General features: G+C 41.9%; 1 protein-coding gene across 1 annotated transcript; it reads left to right on the top strand.

Annotated features, from left to right (window-relative positions):
- The first annotated feature begins 268 nt into the window (after positions 1-268).
- Positions 269-25,286, top strand: LOC103918987 (coiled-coil domain-containing protein 162-like). Its single transcript, XM_009326424.1, has 17 exons — positions 269-292; positions 1,672-1,767; positions 2,203-2,496; positions 3,378-3,565; positions 5,379-5,517; positions 5,942-6,062; positions 7,152-7,261; positions 8,047-8,196; positions 8,367-8,420; positions 10,959-11,126; positions 12,033-12,185; positions 12,489-12,563; positions 16,467-16,619; positions 19,403-19,612; positions 21,709-21,829; positions 24,708-24,838; positions 25,179-25,286. The coding sequence occupies exons 1-17, from the start codon at positions 269-271 to the stop codon at positions 25,284-25,286; spliced, it is 2,295 nt and encodes a 764-aa protein (XP_009324699.1).
- Positions 25,287-25,622: the final 336 nt, after the last annotated feature.

The raw sequence follows: 25,622 nt of genomic DNA on the forward strand, positions 1-25,622 counted from the left end.
AAGCACTTTTGAAAACTTTGAAAAGTTTTAGTGGCTCTCCCACTCTGTGTAGGAAATTATCCTAGTATCAGGAATAGGAGGTAGTAGAGCTCCTGAATTATTATCCAGTCTATTAGCTAATCGAGCAGCCGTCTCCATTAGCATAGATGTATGTTTTGCTGTAAATGTCTCCAGTCAGATGCACTTTCACACATGCATCTACATCATTAACATTTTTGCCTGTTTGTTTTAGTCATCATGTCTGCTGCTATCCCTATCACTCGCTACCATGTTGGGTTATAATGAGGAGCCGGTAATTTTATTACAAACCATTTGGGGAGTTTTGAAGTCATTTTACTTCTTTTTAATACAAACATTTTGGTTCCTTTCAGGGAGACATTTTTGTCCTCGGGGAATGTTTCAGCCTACCAGAGTGTAACAGACAGAATATACCATGTGCTGCCTTCATTGAGTAACTCTGCGATTCAGAGTGCATTTGCTTCACAGCTAAGGCTCCCACGGCTTCTGGATCCTCAAAGCTGTACGGTGAGTAAAGCGCACCCTCAGAGGTGCTCCTTCTCCATTTGCACTGAGCTCCTTGGAGAACAAAGTCCTCTGCAGTTCTTGCTGAGGCGCTTAATCCTCCCTACCATGGTGCAAAGAACCTAACTGCTAATACCTAATTTTAAAAATTCCCATTATTACAGCTTATTAACTTGATTCACCATTAGGAATTCTAAAAAATGTTCTCTACAGAAGTGAATAATAAAAATTTGAAATGGAATGTAATCACACTGATGTCACCAAAACGGAACTACTCTGCATGATAGATGTTGGTAATTCTACTAACTTTCAGTTTCAATTACGCCTCAGAAGGGTAATTACCCTTCTCATCACCTGGCAGCAGTTTTGATTGCCCAACATGTCTGTCATGGTTGTGTGCAAGATATTTAGGTCTAGTGGTGTCTTAGCATCACACAGAGTTACATAATGCCAAATTAGATACCTATGTGCTAAAGAGGCACCTTGAATCACACCGGCAAAAAAAGCTGGTGTCATGTTAGGGAAAGTAAAGATGAGTCTTGCTGGTGATATTACCATGTTCCAAGGTAACAGGCAATTTTAAATAATCACTCTAACTTCATGTTTCCTCATTTTCATCCCATCCTGCTAATTGTCCAATATCAGATACTACTGTTTCACCTTTAATAATGCCTTTCCCAAACAATGAGTTACAGGAATACAATTTTCTGCCACCCTGCCTTGATTTAGGTGACAATGACACATAGGACCTCCTTAGCATAACTGGGAAACAGAGTTTGTACTGTCACGCAAAATCTGGACATCTTTGATGAATAAGATGTCCTGATGCCTCCGAGATAGGACCAGCAATAAATGATTGACAGTAGGTAGGTGAGGATCTGGGAGCTACTCTGTGGACGCAGAAGTAGCACAGCATCTTAGTAGGAAATGTATTCTGGAATGAATCCTATTGCTTCTTTCCCAAGGAGTGATAATAGATGCTTCTCTCTTTTCCAGTACATGGCCTACTTTCAAAGTCAGAGCAGAGTGTATCACATATCAAATAGCAGCTTGGCCTCCGAGTTGCCTTTTCCTGATCAGATTAGATGGGACTCTCATAACTAATTGAATGTTGTTCTTATTTGTGAACAGTCATCTTTATTCTTTTAGACACTCATGCATTTTCCTTGGAGGACATTCCTAATGGATGGAGGATTGTTTCCAGTCAGTATCAACAACACAATTAATATAAATTACAACATGCAGGTACAGTGAGACAGTCTTGTGCTTATGTCCAAAGACGTAAAGACAAGATGAATCTATGATGCAGGAGGAAAAAAACTAATACTATCTCGTTTCCTGTCTTTGTTTTTTAAAGAACAGAAGTGAGCAAAAAACATCTCCCCCTTTCCTGTCCAAAAGCCCATTTTACCATTTACTTCACATTTGATCTTTCTTCAAGCAGAGCAGAGCATTTTTATTGATAATGAATCTATACTTATCATTTTCCTAGTGTGCTAGAACTAGAGAATCAAACAATTTTTATGCACAGGCATACGTGTTTTAGGACCATGGTGCTAAAAGCTTGAAATCCATTTGTGTTTCTAACACAAAAGCCCCGTGCTGACAGTTATCTGAGATTAGCTATTACTTGTTAAGCTCTGAGCAGCAGACCTTCAGAGACTCTCCCTTCCTCTCCAGCTGTGCCTGTGCTGCCTGCGTGATGCCGACCGAAGAGTTGCTCATGGGGAGCTGGTGGCAATGCAGTTTTTAATGGAGGATGTACTGCAGAACAGCTACGGCTGTGCTGTGGAAGATCACGCTGACTGTCGAGCCTCGTTAGCTAAGAGCAAGCAGGTACCTCTGACAACTCTGTTTGGGACTGTACAGCTTCTGTGTAGGACTCCCATTAGTTTTTGCAACCAAATCTCTGTGAACATAAGCGACCTCGACCTGAGGTGTGCCGTGATAACCTCACCTACTCCTGGCCGTCTGGTAAGAAAGCAAAGGGAACAATGTTGTCTCCTATAAATCCTGAGTGGTGTGGAGGGAAGCCTCAGTGAGAGACGCCCCTCGAGGGCCTGCTGGTATCGCCAGACTTCTGGAGAAAACGGAGACTGTCCTGACTTCTCCCCACATCCCACCGAAGGTCCAGCTCTTTCTTTATCAAGAGCTACTCAGTGCAAAGAGGAAAGGAACAGCCTGGCCACTGTCTAAAACCAAATCTAGTCAAGGAGAGGCAAGGTACTTCCAGGCTGTACTTCCCCGAGTACTTGCGTTGTGGACATGTATATGAGGAATGGTTGCTGAGGGCACCTAAAGCCTGCCAGAAACTACACAGAGATTTGGTTCAAGGAATGGGGAGAGATTCAAACTGTTTGTGATGGAAAACAGACACACTGATTATTTGCAAGGTAAAATGGATGGAAAGGACCAATTTAGCTATTTTAAGGTCTGCTTCCTTCAAGATCTGAGCTAAGAGTTTGATTTCTGTAACAGTACTTTTTAGTTAGAGACCAAGCAGAGTGCTGCTGTTGAAGCAATTCACTTGAGGAAAGCAGCAATAAAACAAAGGATTTAACTTATGTGCAATTTTATCCCCATCTCTGCTGTGTGTGAGTACTCACTGCAATCAAAAAGTAGCCTGAGTTTTCCCTGTACCATGGTCTGAAGGATACTGGTATAAGGCCCTGTTGCAAGTTCTGATTGCACAATAGCCTGTCGCATGACTTGTCCCACCGTATATTGCATGAGATGCTATTAAGCAAAGAAAAGCATGTGAAAAGCTTGTCATAGCTTTTTGAAGCAAAACATTTCCCTGTGACTTCCAGCAGAATTTGGCAGAAACGGGTCACTCAAGTGCTAACTGGTTGCAGAACAGCAAAAAGACGTCCAAACTTTTGCTGAGGCATCACGATCCTGTCATATCATGCAGCTTGCTGAGATCTTTTCTGATACTATGGAAGCAACTAGAAGTATTAAAGGCAGAATGGGGCAGGCTGAAGCTGAGGACTGAGGATATCAATACAGTTCCTCTTTACAAAGAGTTTTGTGAGCAATATGGGTAAGTTACCTTGGATGCAAGAATATTCCAGAGTAACTGAAAAGATGAAAAATGAGAAAAGTCTCTGCCTTCTCCATCCATTTTCCTCCTGTCCCCCTCTTTCACTTGTCTTTTTTTTTTTTATTTCTACCTTTCTTTATTTTTGCTTATAATTAACCTAGTACTTTCGCTTTTCTCTGAAGGCTTGAGAGCTACCTTTTGTTTCTTTCTTTCAGTATGGTTGTTTTTTCCCCTCTTTCAATGTCTGTTCAGACTGTTTGCTGATGATGTTTTCCAAGTGCATTCTTCTCAGTCGTGTGACCCGCCTCTGTATTTCAGGCTCCATAAACAATGTTAAATACAGTACTTGAATAAATGGAAATTTTGGAAGCCTGTTAGATGAATTGTAGCAGAATTCTTCCTAACCCTCCCACTTGGCTCAACTTTGAGCAGTCAAGAATAGAAAATTGGAAGATTTCCATCAGAGAGGCCCTTCTGAAAGCAGAAAATGGAACATCACTTTGTAAAAAGCCTTGTCCCCGGAAACCGCAAGAAAGGAAGTGAAAGAGCAAGATGACACAGTAAGGGTGAAATCTGTGCATGAAGGCACTGGAAAACACCGTTGTCACGCAACGAAGCATGGAGGAAGCAATGCTCAGTCAGCCTGTCCCTATAAGGCCAAGGCATTTGAGATTGACAAGTCTGAATCGGTCACAGAAAATCTGTGTGTGTGTAAAGAGCTGGTATCAGATTTGCTCCATTCTGGTCTCCATTTATTTGTATTCCAGCGTTACCTCCCATGCATTACCTCCAGATCGGAGGGGGCACAGTCTTTGCCTCTAATTAATTTATAAACTCTGCCCAGGGAGCAGCTCCGGGGCAGAGCAGGGCTGGGTTGCAGGAGGGCTGGGAGTCAGGGGCGCGAGTTCTCCATGCAGAGTGAGCAACAGCTTGTGCTTCCACCGTGGGGCTGGGCAGCTGTGGGAGAGCCCCAGTCTCAGCGTCTCCCAGCCCCTCTGAGCACCCAGAGCTTTCCTGTGGTGATGCCTGGGATCGGGCTGAGCAGTTATTGCCTCCCGGGAGGAAAGGTGACCTCCCTGCCCCTGGCTTTGCTTACGCTGGCCTTTGAGCAGGAGGAGATTCTGTAGCGGCACCTGCAACAGCTCTTTCGTAGCAGGCAATCTGCCAAATGTACTGTACCCAAAAATCCCAGTGTTTCCCTCCTCCATGTCCCCGCCCGTCCCCTCCCACAGATGAGAGCTCCCTAGTTCCCTCTCTGAGCTCTGTGCTAACCTTTGTGTCATGCCATCAAGGGTTTAAAAGGCAGCATGATTAAAGCAATAAAATGTAAGGAGGTATATATGCCTTGCTAATGGCTCCGCTGCTTCTAAAAGCAAAGTGCGTGTCTGCCTTGGCACTTAGCACTCAGAAGCACTTAGCGAACCCGCGATCAGATAGGAAGGAGAGCCGGGGGAGGGAGTTGCTTGGTCTATTTGAACAACGGTGATAGACAAGTTGTTACCGGTGACCAGATTTCCACGCTTTATCTGGTTGACCCCTTGTTCCTTCCCCTTGGTTTTAGTTTTGTATTATTATAAAATTGGAGAAATTACTGAACTATGTAATAAGGCAGGACCAGCGAAGAAGAGACTGTCCTGCCCCGCTTGTAGGTCGAGTGGGGCTAAGGCAGTGAGCTGGGACTTACTCATATTCTGCATGGGTTAGGAGCAGGGGCAGGGGAAGAAAAAGAAAAGTTAAGGTCCAAGGTCAGTAAATGCAAACACAGTAATTTTGAGAGAGAATGTGTGAAACACCTGTGTCTTGGTGATTCTAGTGCAGACATCCTGTACCCGGCCATGAAAGCCATAGTCAGACAAACAGGCACAGAGGAGGGGTTTGGAGAGCCCGTTACAAGCACTCAGCATGTACTTCCCCCCAGAGGAGCATCAGAAATCGAAATGAAAGTGTACCAGGTAAGGGGAGGGTTATTAGTGGGGTGTTGCGGGGGACCACACAGCGTCATGTTTTCCTGCGGTTTCTGATAAGTGAAGTCCAGCGGGGGCCCGTGGAGGCTGTCGTGGGGGGAAGTCTGGCAGATGTGGGTGACCTGGGAGGCTCTGCAACGGCACCTCTGCTGTGTGGGGCCAGGTGCGGGTCCTGGGACAGCCCAAAGCAACAGGGCCTCTGCCTCTACCCAGAGTACTTGTGGCACAGCACTAGGCATACAGTCACCCCCAAATGATATTAACCTTGATACTGTATCTGAAAGTACTGTATTTTAGAGAAGAATGGAAAGAGGATTGCTTTGGTTTAGTCTGCTAGTTTTTGCTAGTTGGCAAGTTGCTTTATAAGCAGTATAGAGATTTAGTAAGAGCTAAGTATTAAGCTTGATTCTAGCTTCAAAAGCTTCTGGAAAGCCTAGAAATCCACATGATCCATGATGTGCAGAAGAAAATTAACCAGGAGATGACTCTAGTGACATCTGAAAGAGCCAGACAAGACAGCAGTCTCCCCACTGGTAAGGAGAATTAAAATACCCTTCCTGGGAAAGACGGGAGCCCCGGCCTTGAGTGGGAAGAGTAGCCTTGATGCATAAAGGCAGAAAGAGTTGTCCTGCGTGTGAACAGGAGAGCATATTTGCTCTCAGCTCCTCACTTCCCTGTGCGCCCATCTGGAGGCCAGGGACCAGCCGAATTGTGGGGACGGTATCACTGATGAAAAAAGGCTTACCGTCCAGAAACTCTCTTCTGTTTTGGAGAGCCCATTGTGAGATGTGAAATTCCAGAAATACAGCTAGCAGGAAGCTGTGAAGAATTGTGTACCGAGGTACCATACACCTTTCTACATGGACCTGTTTATTCTGTCTGTTCAACAGATTCCAATTCCCTAAATCTAACAGTTCACCTTCTCCTTATAAAGCGAATGTTTAGCCATAATCATTGCAATGACAATTGTGAAAACAAGGCTGAACACTAATTATTCTGGAGTTTGTGAGCAGCCTGAAACAGACTGATAGGAAATTACTTCCCTGTGTTGGAGTGTTAATATTTTAAGGCCTAGCAGTGCAATTTAAATGCCAGACTTTTTAGTATGTTAGGTATTTACTTGGTACAATTACTGCACGGGTATGGGCAATTTGGGTATTCACAGGCACAAATAGAAAAACAAAGAAAAAGTGGAAATAAAAGGGAAGAAAGATGTGCCCTACTGCCACTGGTTGTGGTTGCAGGCAGCAATAATTAGTGCACAGAAATGTTCGATTTCACACAAAAGCCATATTCTTTACTCAATATTTACAGAAAACTCCAATACACGATTGTGGGCCAGGTCATTATTGACAGAACTGGTCTGTAATGAAATTGCATCTGGCTTTGATACCAGAACGAATTTGATATTGCTGCTTAACCCAGGCTTTGCAATCTGTTTGCAATGACATTTACTTTTTGTTGTAAACATTTTAGGAAAGCTGAGAAACCCTAAGCTATATATAAAGTGTACCCAGTGTCAAATCCCAGGCATTACTGAAGGATCAATATTTTGTGACGGTGATACCCACTGATGTGTGGTTTTATTCTGTGTGGGTTTTTTTCTCCCTCTCTTCCTGCAGAGCTCTGGAAACACAGGGTAATGCAAGAAAATTTCTCAGTTGTACGACCACAGATAGTTGAAACATTTGTTCAAAGGCTGATGGAAAACTACCAAGAATCAGATACAGAAGTATATATTCTGCATTTCTATCTAAGTAACAGCTAAATCATGTTTACAGCTTTATTTATTAAAGCTCTTGTCAATCAGTTACCTAAAAGAGAAACAACATTTCTTAAGCTTATGAGCTTAGATTCAAATTATGTTGGTTTGTAATAGCAGCATTGGCAGCAAACTTGTGTATTGCCCTACTGCCTTCTGACAGATATATTTCAGCTCTCAGGACTATAATAATATGAAGATGAGTTAGGGCTGGAGGTTTATATGCAACCGCAATGCAGGATTGCAGGACTTTATTAATGGATTCAGTAGTGGGAACTCTTCTTCCTGAGTCATTGCTAAATCAGGGGTCCAGCACGATGTTAGGAAGCAGTTTTAGCGTTTTTTCAGTGAAATTTGAAGAAATTATTTATGAAAATATGACCACTTCTTGTTAAAAAACACAAAACATTTTTTTGAGAGAAGGGATGTTGGGGCCCAACTGCAGTCCAGGCAGTTTCTGAGCTGGTGATTTAATTTCTGTACTAAAAATTCTCTTTTAGCTTCAGATGGAAAAAAACAAACCATTATGCAGTTGCAGCTAGAACCAGTCAAAAAACTGACAAATCTGTTTTCCATTAGTTCAGTGAAATTGTAGATTGGGCAAAAACATTTACACTGAATATTTTTGCTTCATTTTGATATCGCAGAAGCATTTTATTTACAATAAGGTGACGATGTTTCATTTTGATGCGTGCTGTATATAGCAACTCTTGTGACTCAGGCCATCTGCAAGGTTTCTTATTTTGTTTTCCTAGGTTACTTTTACAAAAAGCCATTTACAACAGTGTCTCTCCGTACTGGGCTGTGACATCATGGCCAGAGAGCGCAGCAACTTTGAGACCTACTCCATGTTTTATGAAAATATTCTCCAGCAGCAGCATCGTTTGCTTTACCAAAAAGAACAAGTATGCTCAGAGCATTGCTTCTACTCTTCGAGAACAGGGGAAGGTGGTTTCTCTGGGTGGGAGGCAGTTGCTAAGTAAAAAATAAAGTCAAGCTGTCAGGCTGGGAAGTTGTTGAAGTGGAGTCGGGCTACACAAGCATAGTCACCGTGCATCTTTGTGCTTGGCTTCAGGAGCTGCACGCAGTGGAAGAAGGTGGCAACCAAAGTGATATGGCTCTGACGCAGGTTGGTGATGGTAGTCTATCGATTGGTAGTACTTAGTGGTCTCATTTGGGACAGAGTCCCACTGCGCAGACCCATGGTGACAGCCTTTGAGAAGAAAGCTAGGGGGGCTCTGGGGCTGCTCTTTCTGTGCTCAATGCCAGAAGTCATGCTGGAAGGACTTGTAAAACAAAGATAACCTGAAGGCAAAGGTAGTGGCCTGCTGTTCTGTGGTTCATGTTCACAATGGATGATATACTGGTAACCTTCTAACTTAAACTTCTACTGACGGGTCTCTTCCTTCACAAGGCATCTTCCCAGAGCAATTCAGTCCTGTGCATTGACTGAGATAGATAGAAAAAAGAAGTGGGTCAGGCACGTAGGCCATACTGCAGTGTAGGTACCAGGTATGCTACATCATGGCTGCATAGCCAACTCCTCTTAAGTTCTGAGTACTTGACTTTGCAGCTTCAGCTGTGTTTTTTAGGATAGCTGGTATGTGTGGGTGGAAATTTCTAAAGAAGTAAACCCAGCCAATAAATCAGAAATGCTATCTTGTGGAATCATGTGATATCCATGTAATCTATTAGCTGAGTTGGAGGCTTGGCTCCATCAACACAAAGTCCACTGCTAGAGGCGTGTACAGAAACCTACACTAGGGAGAAGACTGCTTGGGTTTCAGAGATGTTTGCATAGCAGTGTTAGAACACCTGCATTTTGGATTTCATTCCTGGGCTCCTTTTCTCATCTGTCCTCATCACTGACTACAAGATTTCAGTTCTTCTCTGGGCTTCATATCAGTTTCTTGCCCTGCTTCCTCATGTTTTTTCCCATTTTTTCCCCTATATCCTTTTCTGTACGGTGTCTTGTCAGCAACTGTCCTTCTTCCCTGATTTCACTGTCCCGTCCATATGTTTGGGAAGGCTGGCGTGAGAGAGAAAATGAGAAACACGTGTGAGGTTTCAGCTGGGTGGAAACATACAGGAGGAGTCAGTAGGACTTTCCTGGAGCCTGTGGGCAGTGGAGTCTCTCCCCCCCTCCACTTTGCTAGCCCATCACCACCAAATTCCTGTCTAATTTGTGTTGTGCTCGAAGTGGCCCAGGGTGGCCAGCTGCCTACAGCCTCTGGGCTCTGCTTCAACCTCAGAAGAGACTTCCTGCTCCCAGTTCCACTTCTCGCTAGCCTAAAGCAATTAACAGATGCTATTGCAAGTCTGAAGAGCAAGCTCAGTTGCTCAGTGGAGGTGTTAGAAACCATGAGAAAGGTTCAGGCATGATCAGCCAAAATGGGATGGCAGATAGTTTAAAAACTAAAAAGTCTCTAAGGAACATACATGAACCATGTGGGTTGTTTTTATTTCTCCAACAAAGTCGTAGGATTTGACCAACTTTTTGCTGACTTTACTAAAAAGACACCCAAAACAGAGGAAAGCTAGTGCTGCTCTGAAAAAAGATCACCAGAATTTTTCAGCAGGGCTAAAATACATGTATTTTTCCCCAACATTCATTTTCAGAAGTCTCTCAGTAGTGTTTGCTGTTAGACAAAAAAATTGACACAGAAAATTTCAGTGAGAATCCAGTGAAGTTATTAGCATTTACTACTTAGATCTGGCATGTGGAGGTGCCAGGCAACCTTGAAAGCAGACTGTGCTGTTGGCTGTGCCTACAGTCTGCAGTTGTGCCTATTTCTTATCATCTGAGTAACGTAATATGCTAAGAATGATTTTTAGCTTTCCTCCATTGTGTTCATCTGGTTGCAAATGCTGTTCGGCAGTATGAAAATGACCAAACATTTATACCTAGCAATGACCTGCCTATGTGAAATTTAAATTCTGTCATTTAAATCTGTTTGAGTTCTATCACGTACCTTCCTATTTGTGCTAACCTGTGTGCCCTTTCTGAGGGTATGTTAATTGTCAAATATCAACAAATGGAACACATAGTTGTTTTTATCATGTATTAAATGGTCTGTATGTACAAGCTTATCAGCAGACAGAATATTTGCTCCAATAAATGCATTACCTCACAGCTTGCTGCATGAAGCCTGGTCACAGTTCTTCTGACTTTCTCTCTGGAGGCAGGGGAGATTATGCTATGGGAGGCCAGACTCACCAACATAGCAGAGCCAGGCACAGGATCTTCTCCTAAAATCAGATTCCCTAATCCTGCTCCCCAATCTTTCTGCTCCTCTGTCCTCTGTGTGCATTTCCTTCTGTCAGTTCTCATACCTATTAGTGAGGAGATCTTTCTTTTCTGGTGACCAGAAACAGGCATTTTAAGGTTATGTACGCATTTGCCCCCTTCAAATATTGGTCGTGAACTGCCACAATTCTTCCTACTGTTTCCAGGGAAGAAATGTTTCTAAAACCAACAGAGATGTACAAAATGGATTATTCCATACCATCAATGGATTATTTTTATCGGGACACTCAGTTAGGAAGATATTCTTGCTCTACTTAATTAGGTATCAGACAACATATTCAGAGCTCTGGATCATTTACTCCTAGGCTATGGTGTTTGCCCATCCCTAGCTTTGCTCATTCACTTTCTCTGCTCTGATAGATTGTGGGGCTGTGCCATGGCATGATTGTGGAAATAACTGCCCTCAGAGCCCAGCTCGCTGACTTAGAGGAAGAAAATCTTGGTCTCAAAGAGAAGATTAGAAAAGAAGTACGGGATGAATATGGATCATTAGTGCGGAACCTATTTGTGACTTGTGTCCATCTAAAAGTAGGTACAGAATAAGAGGGGGTACTCAATCGGTCTTTTTTGTGCTGCTGTATAATTTACCAACAAGTGTAGCACTCAAAGGAATAAATTGCTGCAGTGTGTCAGGTGGATGAATGGGTGAATCATTTTTCTCCTGCTGCTAGAAGCATCTTGTAAAAACGTCTGGTAGAAAAATAGCGTACCTTTTCTAAGAGAGGAGGCGTATTCTTGATGGAACAGGTACCACATTAGAGAGAGTGATGGAAGCTCTTTTTAGTTACATACAGTGGAGGGAACTTTTTGGATATAATACTTCGGTTTGTAATATTTTGCATTATTTTTCTTGGGAACTTTATGTCCACTGTGTAATTGTATTACTCACTCTAACAATGCCTTTGTTTTCAACTAGTGCACTGATTTCTTTGGGGTGACATATGTCATTACTTACAAAGATAAGATACCCCAATCTAGCCTGTAAAAACTGACCTGATTGTGACCAAGTGTATTATAGAGCAGCTACCTCCATGAGATCCCCAGGGTTTTGATTGACGGTCCACAAGCCCATTAATGTCTGTGGCCAGGGCAGTAGTGACTTGAGGAATATTGTGATTTCTTTTGCAATCCTGAGGGTGAGTCCAGTTTTCACCAGAGAGCCTATTTTTTCACCATGGTGCTGCTACTTCCATTAAATACATACATCCCAGGATTGCCAATAGGTTGCCTGCAAATGATACAATTGAAATTCCACTTCTTGTAGTATCTGTATGCAAGAAGAATATTGCTCTGTCTTCCTGTTACATTGATTCTAGGAAAATAATTATGAAGAAGGACCATCTGGTTGTAGCTGAGAGACTTCTGAAATCTTCTGAATGTTTCTTTCCCATATGCGCACACTTCATCTCTTATGGGTTCTGTTTGTAATTGCAGGGAAAGTTGGATGTCTATCGCCTTAGCATTGAGCAACGAATGTTTGAAATCATCAGCGAAGTGAGAAGAGAAGGAGTTGACAATATGATTGATCTGAAGAAAAAGTTTGGCTCCACTAAAAATAATGGTGACTTGAAAGAACGTTTGTCTAAAGTAAGGAAATACATACGTGTGTCAGTAAACGAACACAAGGATAATATCCTGGTTAAGCTTGCTGAAGACGACTTAAGTTATTGCATTCTGTCTGGGACATCGGCTGGGTGAAGAGCATGGAGGTGGTCCATTACTAGACTCTGTTAATGGCTACTCATTTGTCAGGCTGTCATGCATCAATCATCTTTGACTGTGTGTTTATGCTCCAAGTGCAGAAATTTTGGGCCAAACCCAGCCCTTAGACCCCAAAACTGCACGTATTTGAATTGATTTCGGTTCTAAACTTCGCAACTCTGCTTTCAGTCTGTTCTGAGTGAGACTAACACCATGCTTTCTACACAGGTGAACATCAGAGAGGTTGAACTTGGATCTGAAGAGGTATAAATGTGAACTCACATTCAATCATATGTTAGCATTGTCATGTGTTGTCATTGTCCCTTTTTTGGGTGGGGGAAAGAGAATGTGATGTTTCAGTGACCCTGATAAATGCGTTGATGGGAGTTTTATCTTCTTGTCATGCAAGCTGGCCACATAAAAGAATGGGGACAGAATCCTTTTTTCCATTTGGGGTTACTTAGAATCAAAAATATATTCAGCTTTATGTTTTGAAAAAGTGCCCCCAAAACTGATGTTCTGGGAGTTATAAACTAAAGCCTGGGAAGTCATTTCCAGGCTACAACTTCCAAATCAACCCCTTTTCTAGTCAAACATATTCCTCCTCAGCAAAGTTCAATTTGTACTAAAATGATGGTAGTCAGTGAGTGAATACAAATGAGATCAAATGGAAAATGGCTGAATACTTCTATCTAAAGTAAATATGCCCGCAGCTCTCTCAAGCAGAGAAGCTTGCGAAGCAGGATATAACTGTAATGCTAAGAGAGTGAGAAGGGCTTTCAACACGCGCAATGAACCTGGGGGATAGGGTCACCCAGAAGTAAATGAGGAACCGTGGAAATGGAGGAGGACTGTGTGTCAGAAGGCTGCAGGGAAACTTCCACATCCCCACTTGGAAAGGATGGTGTGCAGAGGCAGTGAACAAGGAGAGTGGGGAGCTCATGTGCAGCCAAAGGGCTGTGGTTTGAGCAGAGTCATGGGAACTTGGTGGGCTGGTGCACACCATGGTCATGGGTGGTTGGTTACAGGGCGTTTAAGAAGGATCAGCAGGGAAGAAGATGAGCGAGAATTGCACTCTGTGTAAGAAGTTCATTCCCTGCACAGAGCTCGTGTATGAATGTAGAGAGGTACTACTGAAAGCCTATGAGTCAAGGTCAGAGGAGGGAGGAGTGTTAGTGATGATTAATGACTGCGATGGAGAATCCCTTACAGACTGCCTGATCAAGAGAGTAAATCAGATGGGCCTGTCTATAGAGGGCTAAGAAAAGTGTTTTTGATTTGAGGCCTTGGTGATCATGGAGGTTTTGTCCATCTGGAAATCTACTGGAAGGGGAACAGCATTGTGAAAGCCTAGGCAGTTCCTAGTCAGCATTAGTGATAATATCCTAAAAGCAAATGCTAGAGGAGCCAACCACGGTAAATCCCCACTTCTGCTGCTCACAAACAGGGAAAAACTGTGGTGGTGAGTGTCATCTGAGGGTGCAGTGACTATGAAATGACTTCAAGATCAGGAGAAAGGTTGCAAAATTATGCTGCAGAGCTAGGACTTGGGACTTCAGGAGAGCAGACTGTGGCTTACTTAGGGAATTGCTAGGCAGAATCCCTGGGAAACTGCCAAGAGGGGAAAAGTGCCGAGGAAAGCTGGTTGATTTTTAAAGAAAACTTAAAGAGATTTCAAAACCAACTACCCCATTATGCAAGAAGACCAGGGAGTTTAGCAGAAACTTGGCCTTGCTCGCCTTAGCAAGGAGCTTCTTAAAGGACTAAAATACAAAAAGAAAGATTGCAAGTAGTGGAAACATGGACAGGCAACAAAGGTAGAGTGTCAGAGTTCAGACCCATAGTGATGAAATTAGGAAGGCCAAAGCCCAGCTGTAGATAAAACTAATACAGGACACAAAGGGTAAGAAGGTGAGTTGACACTGAATGGTAGAGCTTCTGTGCAGAGACACCTCTGCCAGGAGGGCCAGGACCTCCAGCAGTCCTCTCTAACCTCTGTAACAGTTTTCAGGAGGAGTCTGCTCTTTTGAACAAAGAAAAAGAAAACCTGATGACTATACTTTTCACGAATCCACTGATTTTGTTCTTATTAAGGATATTGTGATTAGGGTGAACCAGGTTACTGAAGATGGTATGAACCAGAATCCCCCTTTGGCATAATAGTGTTTATCACCATTAACAGTGCCTCATTTTAGAGGGGTTTACCTGCTTGCTGTTTTGGATTAAATTTCTTCCATTTTTTTCCCAGCTTCTGGGCAATGTTCACATTTCCTGTTTCCCTGGAGACACAGTAATAGAATTTATTGCCAAAGGCTGCACTGTTTCAAACTGCAAAGTTCGAGCATTTGAAAATTAAAATGAAATACAAATAGTTGCATGCTTTGACAATTGTATTTACTTCCAAACCACACGTTTCTTCCTGAGGAAAGTAATCTTTGCAGGTCTACTCTTACTGACGTCTTCTCTAGCAGGAACAGCTGCAGCTCTTGCGGGATGAAAATAACAGGCTAAGCAAGCTGGTGTGTAAGCTAAAGGCTCTGAACTGTTGGAAGCAAACCACTCAGAAGGCACAGCTCTCTGCAAAGCTTAGAGGTGCTGTGAAGGTGATATTTCCCTACCATGTCATCTGGTATTAGTGTCTAATTTTCTGCAAAACTAATGGTCAGATTGGGCAGGCTCCCTATTATTCAGTGAGCCTATAGGAGCTCATGGTAACTGCAGATTTTAGGTAAAAATTCTAAACTTTTTCCCCTCTATATTAGGGGTATAAGGGTGGTCTTCAAATGTGAAGAGCGTGAAACAAATCCCCGATGCCTGCTTGAAGCAAGAATCTAGGAAGTATGAGTAGCTTATAGCATTCCTAATTCTGTGTTGACTCAGAAGACTAATTATGACATTGTATCAAAATCAACTACTCCACAACTGACTAAAACGTATGAAAAAGAAGACAGGCAGACATGAAGTGAAAATGAACTAGACTGTTGGCTTGGGAGGTGGCTGAGGTTTTTTTTTTTAAATTGGTATCTGCTTAAACAAAGCAGAACGCAGCATGAGGTTTATAAACTTAATTACAGAAATACAAGATGAAGCACAAAAATGACTAAATTAAACTAAAGTGAAGATGGATGGAAAGAAAAGTGCCTCACTGCTTTAAATGAGGCTGATTAGAATGGAACAAACAGGTTATTGATTGTCATATAGGTTAATTAGCTGCACATGTCAAGCAAAGGAAAGGCAGAATGGATCATATTTGTTAACTTAAAAAGAGTGAAAACAAAATGGGTTTTGTGTGCTTGTTAATTTTAAACCCAAATAAAACTGGATGTGCATACACTTAGTTCAGTTATATCAGGGAGATGCTAAACCATTAGAATATTTTATTAAACAGATCAGTCAAAGATGGATTGAATTATTGCAAATTTGTGGATTTAAATAAGAAATAAGCTATCTTCACAGGATTTAAAAGAGAAGTCTGAAACGGAGAAAAATAAATGGGAAAATTTGGCTTTTTAAAATTAGAAACTAGCTCATCTTGCTCAGACAGAGCTTTCTTGTGTCTGACTTTGGAATGAACCTGAAGATCTAAGAACTTGTATTTCACTGTCCTCCACTCCAAGTGCAGAGGATCACGGACCCTGCTTTTTCCAGTTTAAATGGCTTGGAAAGGAGAGAGGACTGCTAAATCTGTGCCTGACACAGTAACATGTATACATATTTATGTTTGTGTTTAAAACAAACAAAAAGACCCTGCCCAGAAGGAAAACAAGCTTCATCACACACATTTTGAATTTAGAGATAATGAAGGAATAAACAGATTAGTAGATGGACAGGTCTTCCTAATGCATAAGAAAGATCAAGTTTTGCATTGCTCTGAGCTTGTTTGCACACAAGAACTTGAATTGGTGACGTGAATATAATTAAAGATGCGCAGTTGTACCCATACGAAAGATTATCTTATGTTTTTCCCTTTAGAGGACCCCTCTTGTCCATCCTGTTCCCCATTTTGCCTTAAAAAAAGGTCCAGCCTTTTTTAGAAAACAGGAACAATTCAATTTCACTTTACTAAAAATCTCTGAGAGATTCACCTTTCAAGAAACCCACTGCTATGTAAAAGACAGAAAATCACTGCTCTCATCATCGTTTCTCTTACGTACTTTCTGTTTACAGGAAGCTCTTCAAAACAAAAAAGAGTGTCTGAATGCTAAGATGATGGCAGAACAAGAGGTGACTTCGCTTCAGGATCAGCTCATGTCTGTAAGGAAAGCTCTTGCAAAATCTCGGGCAGACAATGACAAGCTAAAGAAACAGCGACATGAACAGGTATCTGAATTCAACAGGTCCTGATTCATCAGCGCAACAAGTTGAATTCTCCTCTCCATCTCACTTGCTTTAATGAGGATTCTAGGAGAGAAATGGATTCAAAACTAACTGCATATTACAGTTACTGAAGCTGGATGTGTAGTTTATGGCATTGAAACAATGCGTTCGCCTGAGTGTTTTCATCGTTGCAGGTAGAGAGAACTAGGGAAAAAACTAGCATCTTGGATAAAGTTTGAGTCACGTACCAAAATGACAGCTACAGGCACTACATTTATGTATGCCATCAACAGTGCTGGATGTATGTTTTAGTAGAGGAAAAGACACTGTTAATATTTTATTCCACAGATAAAAAAAAAATTAAATTACAGACCTTGAGGCTATTAGTCTTCCACCCAATCATTAAATTTCAAGGAAACATTCAGGGATGTTGTCATTTAATCCAGGACAAATTCATTGCATGTTTTTTTTTCCATCTGAACACCTTCATGGATATATCACTGCCACAGCAAGCTCACTTGCACTTCTACAGATGACTACCCATGCTAAAATGGCCCATTCCTCAAAGTCAAACATAAAAGCACACCCTTCATTTGCAATATACTTAATGCCAAACAACATGACTGTATGGAAAATAAGTCTTGTCAAACCAACCTCATTTCATTCTGCTGATAAGATTACAAGTTAGATAGATAAACATAATGCTAGAGATGTAATACATATTTGGAAAGGCCTCGTAACGCTTGGGTTAGCAGCACATAACTTTTGTATTTTAAATTTTAGTATTACACAATATCAATAAAAATGCTAAATGGATTGAGAGCTAGATTTTTTGACATATAAAAATGTGTTATTTTCATTAAATGAAGATGGTTTCTGATGGATTTCTACAGGGGTTGGTAGCATAACTATCAGTATTCAACATTTTTGTCAGTGGCTTGGAAATAAATATAAAATTATAGATTATAAAATTTACCAGTGACATATTTGGGGAGGAATGTTAGTGAATTTGATAAGGCACATTTAGTGAATAACGACGTGGGCAGAGCAGGAGTACAGAACCATAGAGATAGCTCGGTAACTTGGTTGTCCCTTCAAGAAGTATTTCAGTGCCTGAGTAGATGAAGAACGAGAAGAAAGCAGGACTTGTACACAACAGGGTGACTGCATCCCTGGACAGGACAGGGGTCGTAACAGACAGATGGCTGGCCATGTAGTGTGGTACTGGAAAGGATGGATGCTGCAATCTTTGCGCTTATAAAAAGGAGAATAGTGCAGATATATTAAAAATGAGTTTATAGCTCTATGTACAACACACTGAAATACTGCCGCTGGTTCCAGAGTGTACTACTTAAAAAAGATGAAGAAAAAATTGAGAGACTGCAGAGAAGAGTTACAAAAATTATTTGAGGGCTGCAGGAAATGCTTTCTAGCAGAGGGCCCTTAAAAGGCTCAATGTCTTTAGCCTATCTGAAAGAAGACTGACTTGATTACAGTCTCCAGATATTTTTGTTGGGAGAGAATAGCAGATATTAAAGGGTTCTTAGTGAAAGGTATAACAAGAAGTGGTGCCTAGAAGTTGAGGCCAGACAAACTGAAAATGGGAAATTAGAAAAAATGTTTTCAAAATGTGATTAACTGTGGAAATGACAATATGTCTAACCAGCTTCAAGTCAAGATCGGATGCCTTTCTGGGAAAGCTGATTTAGCCAAACCAACTTGCTTATTCTAGTACAAGGGTAATTAAGGTAAATGTCCTATTAAAAAGTCACATCTATTGGCTCGATTGCTTCATTCTGAGCCTAGCCATCTATGAAACTCCAACCTTAGTAAGGCTTAGAGGGATCCCCAGTGAAAAATGTTTGGGCTGTGACTGCTTTTAGCTCTTTGTGTTCAGATTTTTCACCAGAGCAGAGTTGCCTTTGGCTGATAAATTGGTTTTCTTCACTGACAAGCCGTCAATTTACTTCCAAAAGACCCACTGCATCTACCATCTTTCTAGCGGATGTTGTTGTTGTTTTGTTTTTCTTTGGTTTCTGACATCAACTTCTGGTTCCTTCTCTTCTTCCTAATTTCTTTCCTTGCTACAGATTGTGATGATGGTGTTTACAAACAGCAGACTCCATTCCACAACCCTTGACTGTACAGGAGGGTTTGACCTGATATGGGAGGCTTGTAACACCATTGCATTCAATTGTGGTACAGATTCTAAAATGCGGCTTTACTTACTGGCTGTCTCTACAAACGGTGTATAAACAGCAATGTTTGAAAAAGCTGTGCTCATTTCCCCCCTCTCTTTCCTTGTTTATACGTTGTTTTAAAAACAAGTTCCACATACAGACCAGAGGCTGGCTGCAGAAAGCAAATTACAGCAGACTGAGGAAACTGGAAGCAACTGCCTTCTTGTTTATTTGCAACTGAATGAGTTCTACACATGAACGTTGTTTTGAGGCTTCTCTAACAAGCAACTATGTAAATGCAGCATTCTGTCCCCACTCCCCCTTACCCTTCCCTTACGCGCCCCGTTCCCACAACCCAGATTTTGTTTTGGGTTTAGGTCTGACTGCGGTCCTTTCATAAGGTCATAGGATAATTCAGGTTTGTTTACCAACATTTCATTACCTTCAGTACCAAGCCATGTGGGACTGGGTCCCTCCTCATTCAGCTCAGCTAGGCATGATGTCTGAGGACTGGTCATCAGGGTTTAAAAGGAAATCTAAAAAGGTGTGTATGGGAACCAGAGGAAAGCAATCTAAGTCTGAAACTTTCATGATTGCATGTTGTAGAAACAAATGCTGTTGGAAGTAGTACAGAGGAAGACACAAGAAGCCAAGAAGAGACAAGTACCCAGTGCGATGAAAGCTGAAAACATAGAGAAGATGCTTGAAGGGATGGAAGAAAAAGAGCAGAGAGTGAACTGCCTAACCAAGGAAGCTGAAAAATCTTCTAAAACATGCCATCTTCAACAAAAAGGGGTCAAAAAAGAACTGCAGCAGGTAAACTCATAATGCAGATTTGAAAAATAAAAACAGTAGCATTTCTGGAGAGGTGTCTCAAGTTTTAAGACTGTCTGACCACATCTGAGTGTATCCCTTCAAGTATCTGAACTTCAGAACTTCGCTGTAGCTCTCCATGTGCCCTGGATGAGGGTCGTGCAGCATGAGCCTTGGCACTGTGCTGGGCCCTGCCTGCTGGGGGCTTAGGGTCGCGTTCCACCTATCGGTGGCATCTTGTGTTTCTGATGCTTCTCAGGGCCTTCCTGTTGAGCCTGGTTCAGTATCTTTGCTCTAGAAAGTGAATATTGTTCTCCTTATTTTAGAGGTAAACTGCCTAAGAGTTTGTGTAAGGCGCTGGGGCACTGGGAACGGGTGTGCGGTGCTAGACAGAACATGTTTGCACCCCTGGGGGGATCAGGGGTGCAGCAGCTAGAGCAGCAAGTGGCTGGGCTCAGTGGCTCTGGAGGCTTCAGCCAGCTGCGCATCCCCTGTTGGGATGTCCCCCAGGCCTCTGCTGTAACCGCAGTCCTTGTCACCAGACTAAACAGGGGGCTTTGGAGCCTCACTCAGGCTCTGCCTCCCTTCTGGGGCCACGTTCCTGGGTGGGCAGTGCCTGTCGCTTCCCTGGCTCTCCCTGTGACATAGCCCAGGCAGGGCTTTGACACCAGTGCTGCAGAGCTGACAAACTGCTATCCTTTTGCTTTATCTACTCTGCATTTGACATAAACCCTCTGCCCTTACCTCTGTTTCACATACATTACACCACTTTTTCCCAAATTCTGGACTACCAAATGAACGTATTGGGAAAGAAACTGCTTTAATCCAGTCTGGCCACAGAAATGGCATTAGTTTTCACTAAACTGATGCCATTGTACTGTACTGTATTGAGTTTAAACCTGTTACTGCATTGCTAATCACTTAGTGTAACTGAGCAACCAGATCCACTTTTAAGATTATCTCCCTGTAAAAGGAGCTGTAGAGCTTTAACTACTTCAATTTAAAAACTGATTTGGCCAAGTAAACACAATCTCTGTGTTTAGCACAGCTGGTAGAGTGGGCTCTTGGCTGTGAAATGTGCTGTTTCTTTTGTAGTGTAGCCTGCGGAACAAAATATTGTTTGGCAACCACTTGATTAGACTTTAACTGGATGAATCCATCTACTAACTGACAACTTTGCTGCCACTGAAGTCTCCTTGCCCTTGCTTTCTTGGTCTAGAGAGAAAAAAGCTTTGTAAATGTATCTGAATGCCTCTCCTGTAAACCAAGCAAAGTATATTCTGTCTTCAATGCTCTAAAGCATCAAGGTGAAAGCATGGGCCGTTTGTCTTCCAGAGTCAGGATGACAAATGCCATTCTGCTGGGAATAATTTCTTAGGCTGCTGGCATGTTTTCTAACCAAAATCGTATGAGAGACTTTTACACAGCCAAAGCAGTTGGTGCAGACACGAGACCACTGATTTCATTGGTGTCTGTCTTTGATGGGGCTCTGAACTGTTCTGCTGTGTTTACAAAATAACCCTTCTAGAGACCAGAGGTGTCAACAGCTGGATCAGCCTTTGAGGAGAGCAGAAAGGAAAATGGCAACTGCAGTGTGCAGGCTTTTATTGCCACACAACAGTCCCGGCTGCAGCTAGCACCTATGAGGTCATTAACACTAACAAACTCTACATTTAAACTTAGTAAATTACAGAGTCTGTTAGAGAGATGAGGGAAGAGCTGCTGCTTTTTCCACGTACCTCTGCCCTGAAAATGGAGGTAGGGTCTTGTCTAATTAGGGTTACATGCAGAGAACAGTGAGAAGAGGCCTCTGTATTGTTTTTATTTTCCTCCAGCAATGCCTGAAATGCAGATTCCTATTAAACGAGAATGTCAATTTGCACTATTTGTGCTGTATTTTGCATTCAGAGGGATTATGGCTATGTTTAGCAAAGCTGTAATTACGGATTATTTCAACCAGCAAGAAGTGATGGCCTCTCATTCACAAGAGCGCACAGGGCAACAACATCTTTTCCTTTAAATCTAGGCCCCTGCTTTGAGGCAGAGCTGTCAGATGATGAATTTTTTGTTGCTGCCATTAATCCTTTTACCACCTTTAGATAAGAAGCCAGTTAACCCAAGAGTGCAGTTTAAAATGGGAGGCCTTCCAGCAGGTTGATGAACTGCGGTGTCAAGTTTATGACCTGGAAGCTGCAGTTTCTCAGAGGAATGCAACTGCAGGTAAAGACAGGTTGTGTGTTGTAACCCGCTTTCTTGGGGAAATAAGTCTTATGAGCTATGCGTCCACGTCTCTGAATCCTTCCTTAACCTTTGAAGCAATAGGCAACTTAAGCCAAATATGAAAGAGAAGACCTCCTCTGTAATGAAAGCATTTAGGTAGAGGAGAAAGACCTAAAACAGACTTGAGGAAAAGTCAGACAACTCAAAAGCCATATGCCTTCTTATACCGCAGCTGCTCAAGCAGCACAAGAAACACTGACTCCCAAGTTAATAACTTTAAACCGTAACTTGTGTTGTCTTTTGCTTTGTAGGGATATCATGGGAAATATGAGGGGAGCTGCATTTAGGGGAGGAGGCAATTAGGCAACAAAGGGTCCCAAGTGGTAGGAAATCAGGCTTCATTAGTGGCTCTGGTCTTGGAACAGCTTACTTACAAATCATGTGGGGCAGCCAAAGACGACTGTACCCTTGTAATTCGATTAGATACATGCCTACGATTGCAGGTATTTTTAGAGGATCTCAAAACAGCAGTGAGAGCTTTCTAGCCCTTAACTGAATTAACCTGGAACTTAAATCTTTAACAAAAACCTTTCTTCTCAGCTGTTTGTTAGGAAACTTTTTAACGTAATGCTTCTGTAATTCATGTAGCTTAAAAAGCTTGATTAGGGATTTCTACTCCTACCTGTCTGAAGTTGCTGCTTTCCTCTGTGGTATCAAAATCCTACTGTCAGTCTGACAAACGCATGCAGAAAAATTGATGGGTGATACCTAAATTCCTAGTAAATTAAGTAAACAGGAAAAAACTCCAATGATCTTTCAAGGTGCATTTCTATGCCATGAAGAATATAAAGTACTACAAATTTAATTATAGTTTCCTTCTGCAGGAAAATGTTAGTTATTCCTGTCACAGGAAACTGAGAAATGCTCATTAGCACACTGCTGAAGACAAGACACGAACCAAACATGGGGAAATAAAGAACAGGGAGGTATCTTTAATTAATGCACAAATGTACTTGGTTTCTCTGGCTTTAAACCAATCAAGTTCAGGGGAAAAGTTGGTACAAAATTTGTAAGTCACATTGATGCTGCTGAGCACAAGGAAAGCATCTGCCACAGAGAGGAGATGAATTATTTTTTTTTTTCCCTGCAGTGAGTTACATTGTTAAACATGGTGCAGAGCTGGAAAAATTGGCTGAGGAGCTTGGATTTCTCTACGCTCAACATAGGAGCGCCATCAAACTATAGACACCTGGTCTGAAATGTGTTAAAACTCTGCAATGTATTGTAGCTACCTTTTTACTTGTGACTTTTTTATTCCTATGTCTGTAATAGTAGATGGACATTGTGAGGTTTGGTGGTTTGGTTTTTTTTATTCCTTTCAAAAAGGTAGAAGGAAGACTGCAGAGCTGTTGTCCCATAGTACATGCAGTATAAGAAGTTGTTTCCAGGTAATAAGTCAATATTAAATAGCTATCATTTTTTGATGCATTAATACTAGTACTTCTCATAAGGCAATCCAGGCTTGCATCACATACAGATTTGTTTTTTTCTATTAATCTGAGTTGCACTGTGCCACTAACCTGACTTCAGACCTATAGCATTTGGCCAGACCTATTTGCATAGGTGTGGCAATTGTTACTTGCAGTAGCCCTGTTTTGACTGTAAAGGCAAAGGTGTTTTTGAAACAGGTCATGTCAACTCCAGGAATTGCCCACATAGACTAAGACTTCAGCCAGTTTGTAAAAATAATCTGTAGAGTAGCAGTCTGAGCTATGTTCTCTAGCTTTTTCTCCATTCCTTCTCCCCCATCTTCACATCTTCCTCTTCTTCCCTCTCAAATGCACTGAGCCATGGCTTGTCTCAGTAGCGTAAGACAGTTGCTGCACTTCTTTCTGGGTTCGTGTGATGCTTGTGCAATCAGTCCTGTCAAGTCTCTGCTTCAGAACACACGGACGCTGAACGCAGTCTGACCAGACTGGGTAGTTGTGCACCCTGAGCAGCTGCCAGCTGCTCTCCTGCTGCTTCAGCAGAGTGCCAGAGTCCCTTGGACATGCCCCCTGGTATAATGCCAGAAACAGCTAAGTAATGCGGTCTGAAACATCTTGGATAATATCTGAGAAGGAGGAAGAACACTGTCTCAATTAACAAGTGCAGGATTACAGCTACACAGCAAAAATACCCTCACCTTTTTACCTAAAGTTAGTGGGAAAGGTTATCATAGGGTTAAGAAGTGGTATAGCAACACCACATTGTACACAGATACAAATCAGGGTTAAACCACACTATGGCTGATAGCAAGCACAGCATTTGATGCAGTGGGGATTTTTTTTAGTGGCTGAAGGGTTGGCATTAAGTGGCTGCATCTCTGCTTTTCAGAAATCTACAAAGATGAAGACTGGAATTCACTAGGGAATTTAGTGTCACTGGGAACAGATCATTAACACACACCCACCCCTTTTAATCTTGGTTTTCAACAAGACCGGGAAAGACATGAGTTGTGGGGAAAACAGTCACATATAATGAAGTAGACTTGGGGCAGCAAGAATTTTCTGCTTCACTAAGATGTTTCCTGCTGGAGGAATAAATGCTGATACACTCATTACTATGAATGAAAAGGGCACAGGGTGAGCTGCAAAAATTGCAGATAGTTGCAAATAGTTTTTGTTCTACTTTGTGTCAAGATCATACATGAACCACTTTTTCCAGACCAAGCAGTCTATTATTCTATTAGTACTATGCTGAGTGTTCACAACTTGCTTTGGGTTGATGGTGTGTTTTTTTTTCTTTTCCCCCTAACATTCTGCTTAGAGGTCAGAAACAACAGCTTTTGCATTTACCTGAGTTCTGCTTTAACTCTGTGTTGTTGATAACACTCCAGGTTCTGCAGCTCAGGTCCAGAGTAACAAGCTTTCAGGATCCACTCAGCATGGGGACTACCAGCAGCATCCTTTGAATTTTGACCCAAGAAGCAGCAATGGAACAGAAGGAAACACTCAAAGACCAAAGACAGTAAGTAATGGTGGCATTGGTAATAAGCTAATATGGTTGCAAAATGAGCAACTTTTTTGCTAGTTTGAAAGCTCTGATTTGCATATATACCCAGGCAGGTTTCATCTGGACAGTAAGTCAAATCCCTTTGAAGATTTATATTTAAGAGCAAGGTGACCAGTATGTAAGGCTAGCAAACAGGAAAAAACATGTTCTAAATGTTCCAAAAATTGACTAAGGAAAGGGGACAAGAAGGAGGTATTTAGTTAGCAATGGTCCAGGAAAGATTTTTTTCTTTTTTTTTTTTTTTTAGTACCATGCCATGGTTGGTGACTTTTTTTGTACGTTACTTATGTTTCAGGTGCCTAGCAGATGGAAGGAAAGAACAGCAGATAGGCTATTACCACACCTAAATGAAAAGTCTCTTCCTACTGTCTTCATGCAGCTACGGAAACAAAGGCTGGTCTAGAAGTAAGCCTAAATGTATTTTCAATCAGTCCAGGGCATTTTAGAAAACGCTACTGAACTGGCAACCTTTAAGTAAGAGAAGAACAATTCATATACAAATCAAAGAGAGGCAGTAATATTCCGGTGCTGTGCATAGGTACTTCAACATATTTGGATGCAGTGTTCAATACCAGCTCCAGTCAGTTAATCTAATCCATTTTAGGCACTGGCTGATGCAGATCCTCCTCCTGAGCAAGAGCAGCACTGCATGTCCTCCCTTCACAGACAATGCAGCACAGTACAGAAAGGCAAGGATATCAGTCAAAACTAAAAGGCTTCCTTTTATTGTGGTAACCTC

Source organism: Pygoscelis adeliae, unplaced genomic scaffold (assembly GCF_000699105.1).
Source record: "Pygoscelis adeliae isolate BGI_AS28 unplaced genomic scaffold, ASM69910v1 Scaffold206, whole genome shotgun sequence".
Taxonomy (NCBI): domain Eukaryota; kingdom Metazoa; phylum Chordata; class Aves; order Sphenisciformes; family Spheniscidae; genus Pygoscelis; species Pygoscelis adeliae.

What these genes read in the sequence shown, in the direction of transcription:
- LOC103918987 (XM_009326424.1), top strand. Translation starts at nt 269, where the DNA reads ATGTTGGGTTATAATGAGGAGCCG. An exon ending in TGGGTTATAATGAGGAGCCG is followed by an intron (nt 293 to 1,671) that starts GTAATTTTATTA and finishes TTATTCTTTTAG; the next exon opens with ACACTCATGCATTTTCCTTG. An exon ending in ACACTCAAAGACCAAAGACA is followed by an intron (nt 24,839 to 25,178) that starts GTAAGTAATGGT and finishes CTTATGTTTCAG; the next exon opens with GTGCCTAGCAGATGGAAGGA.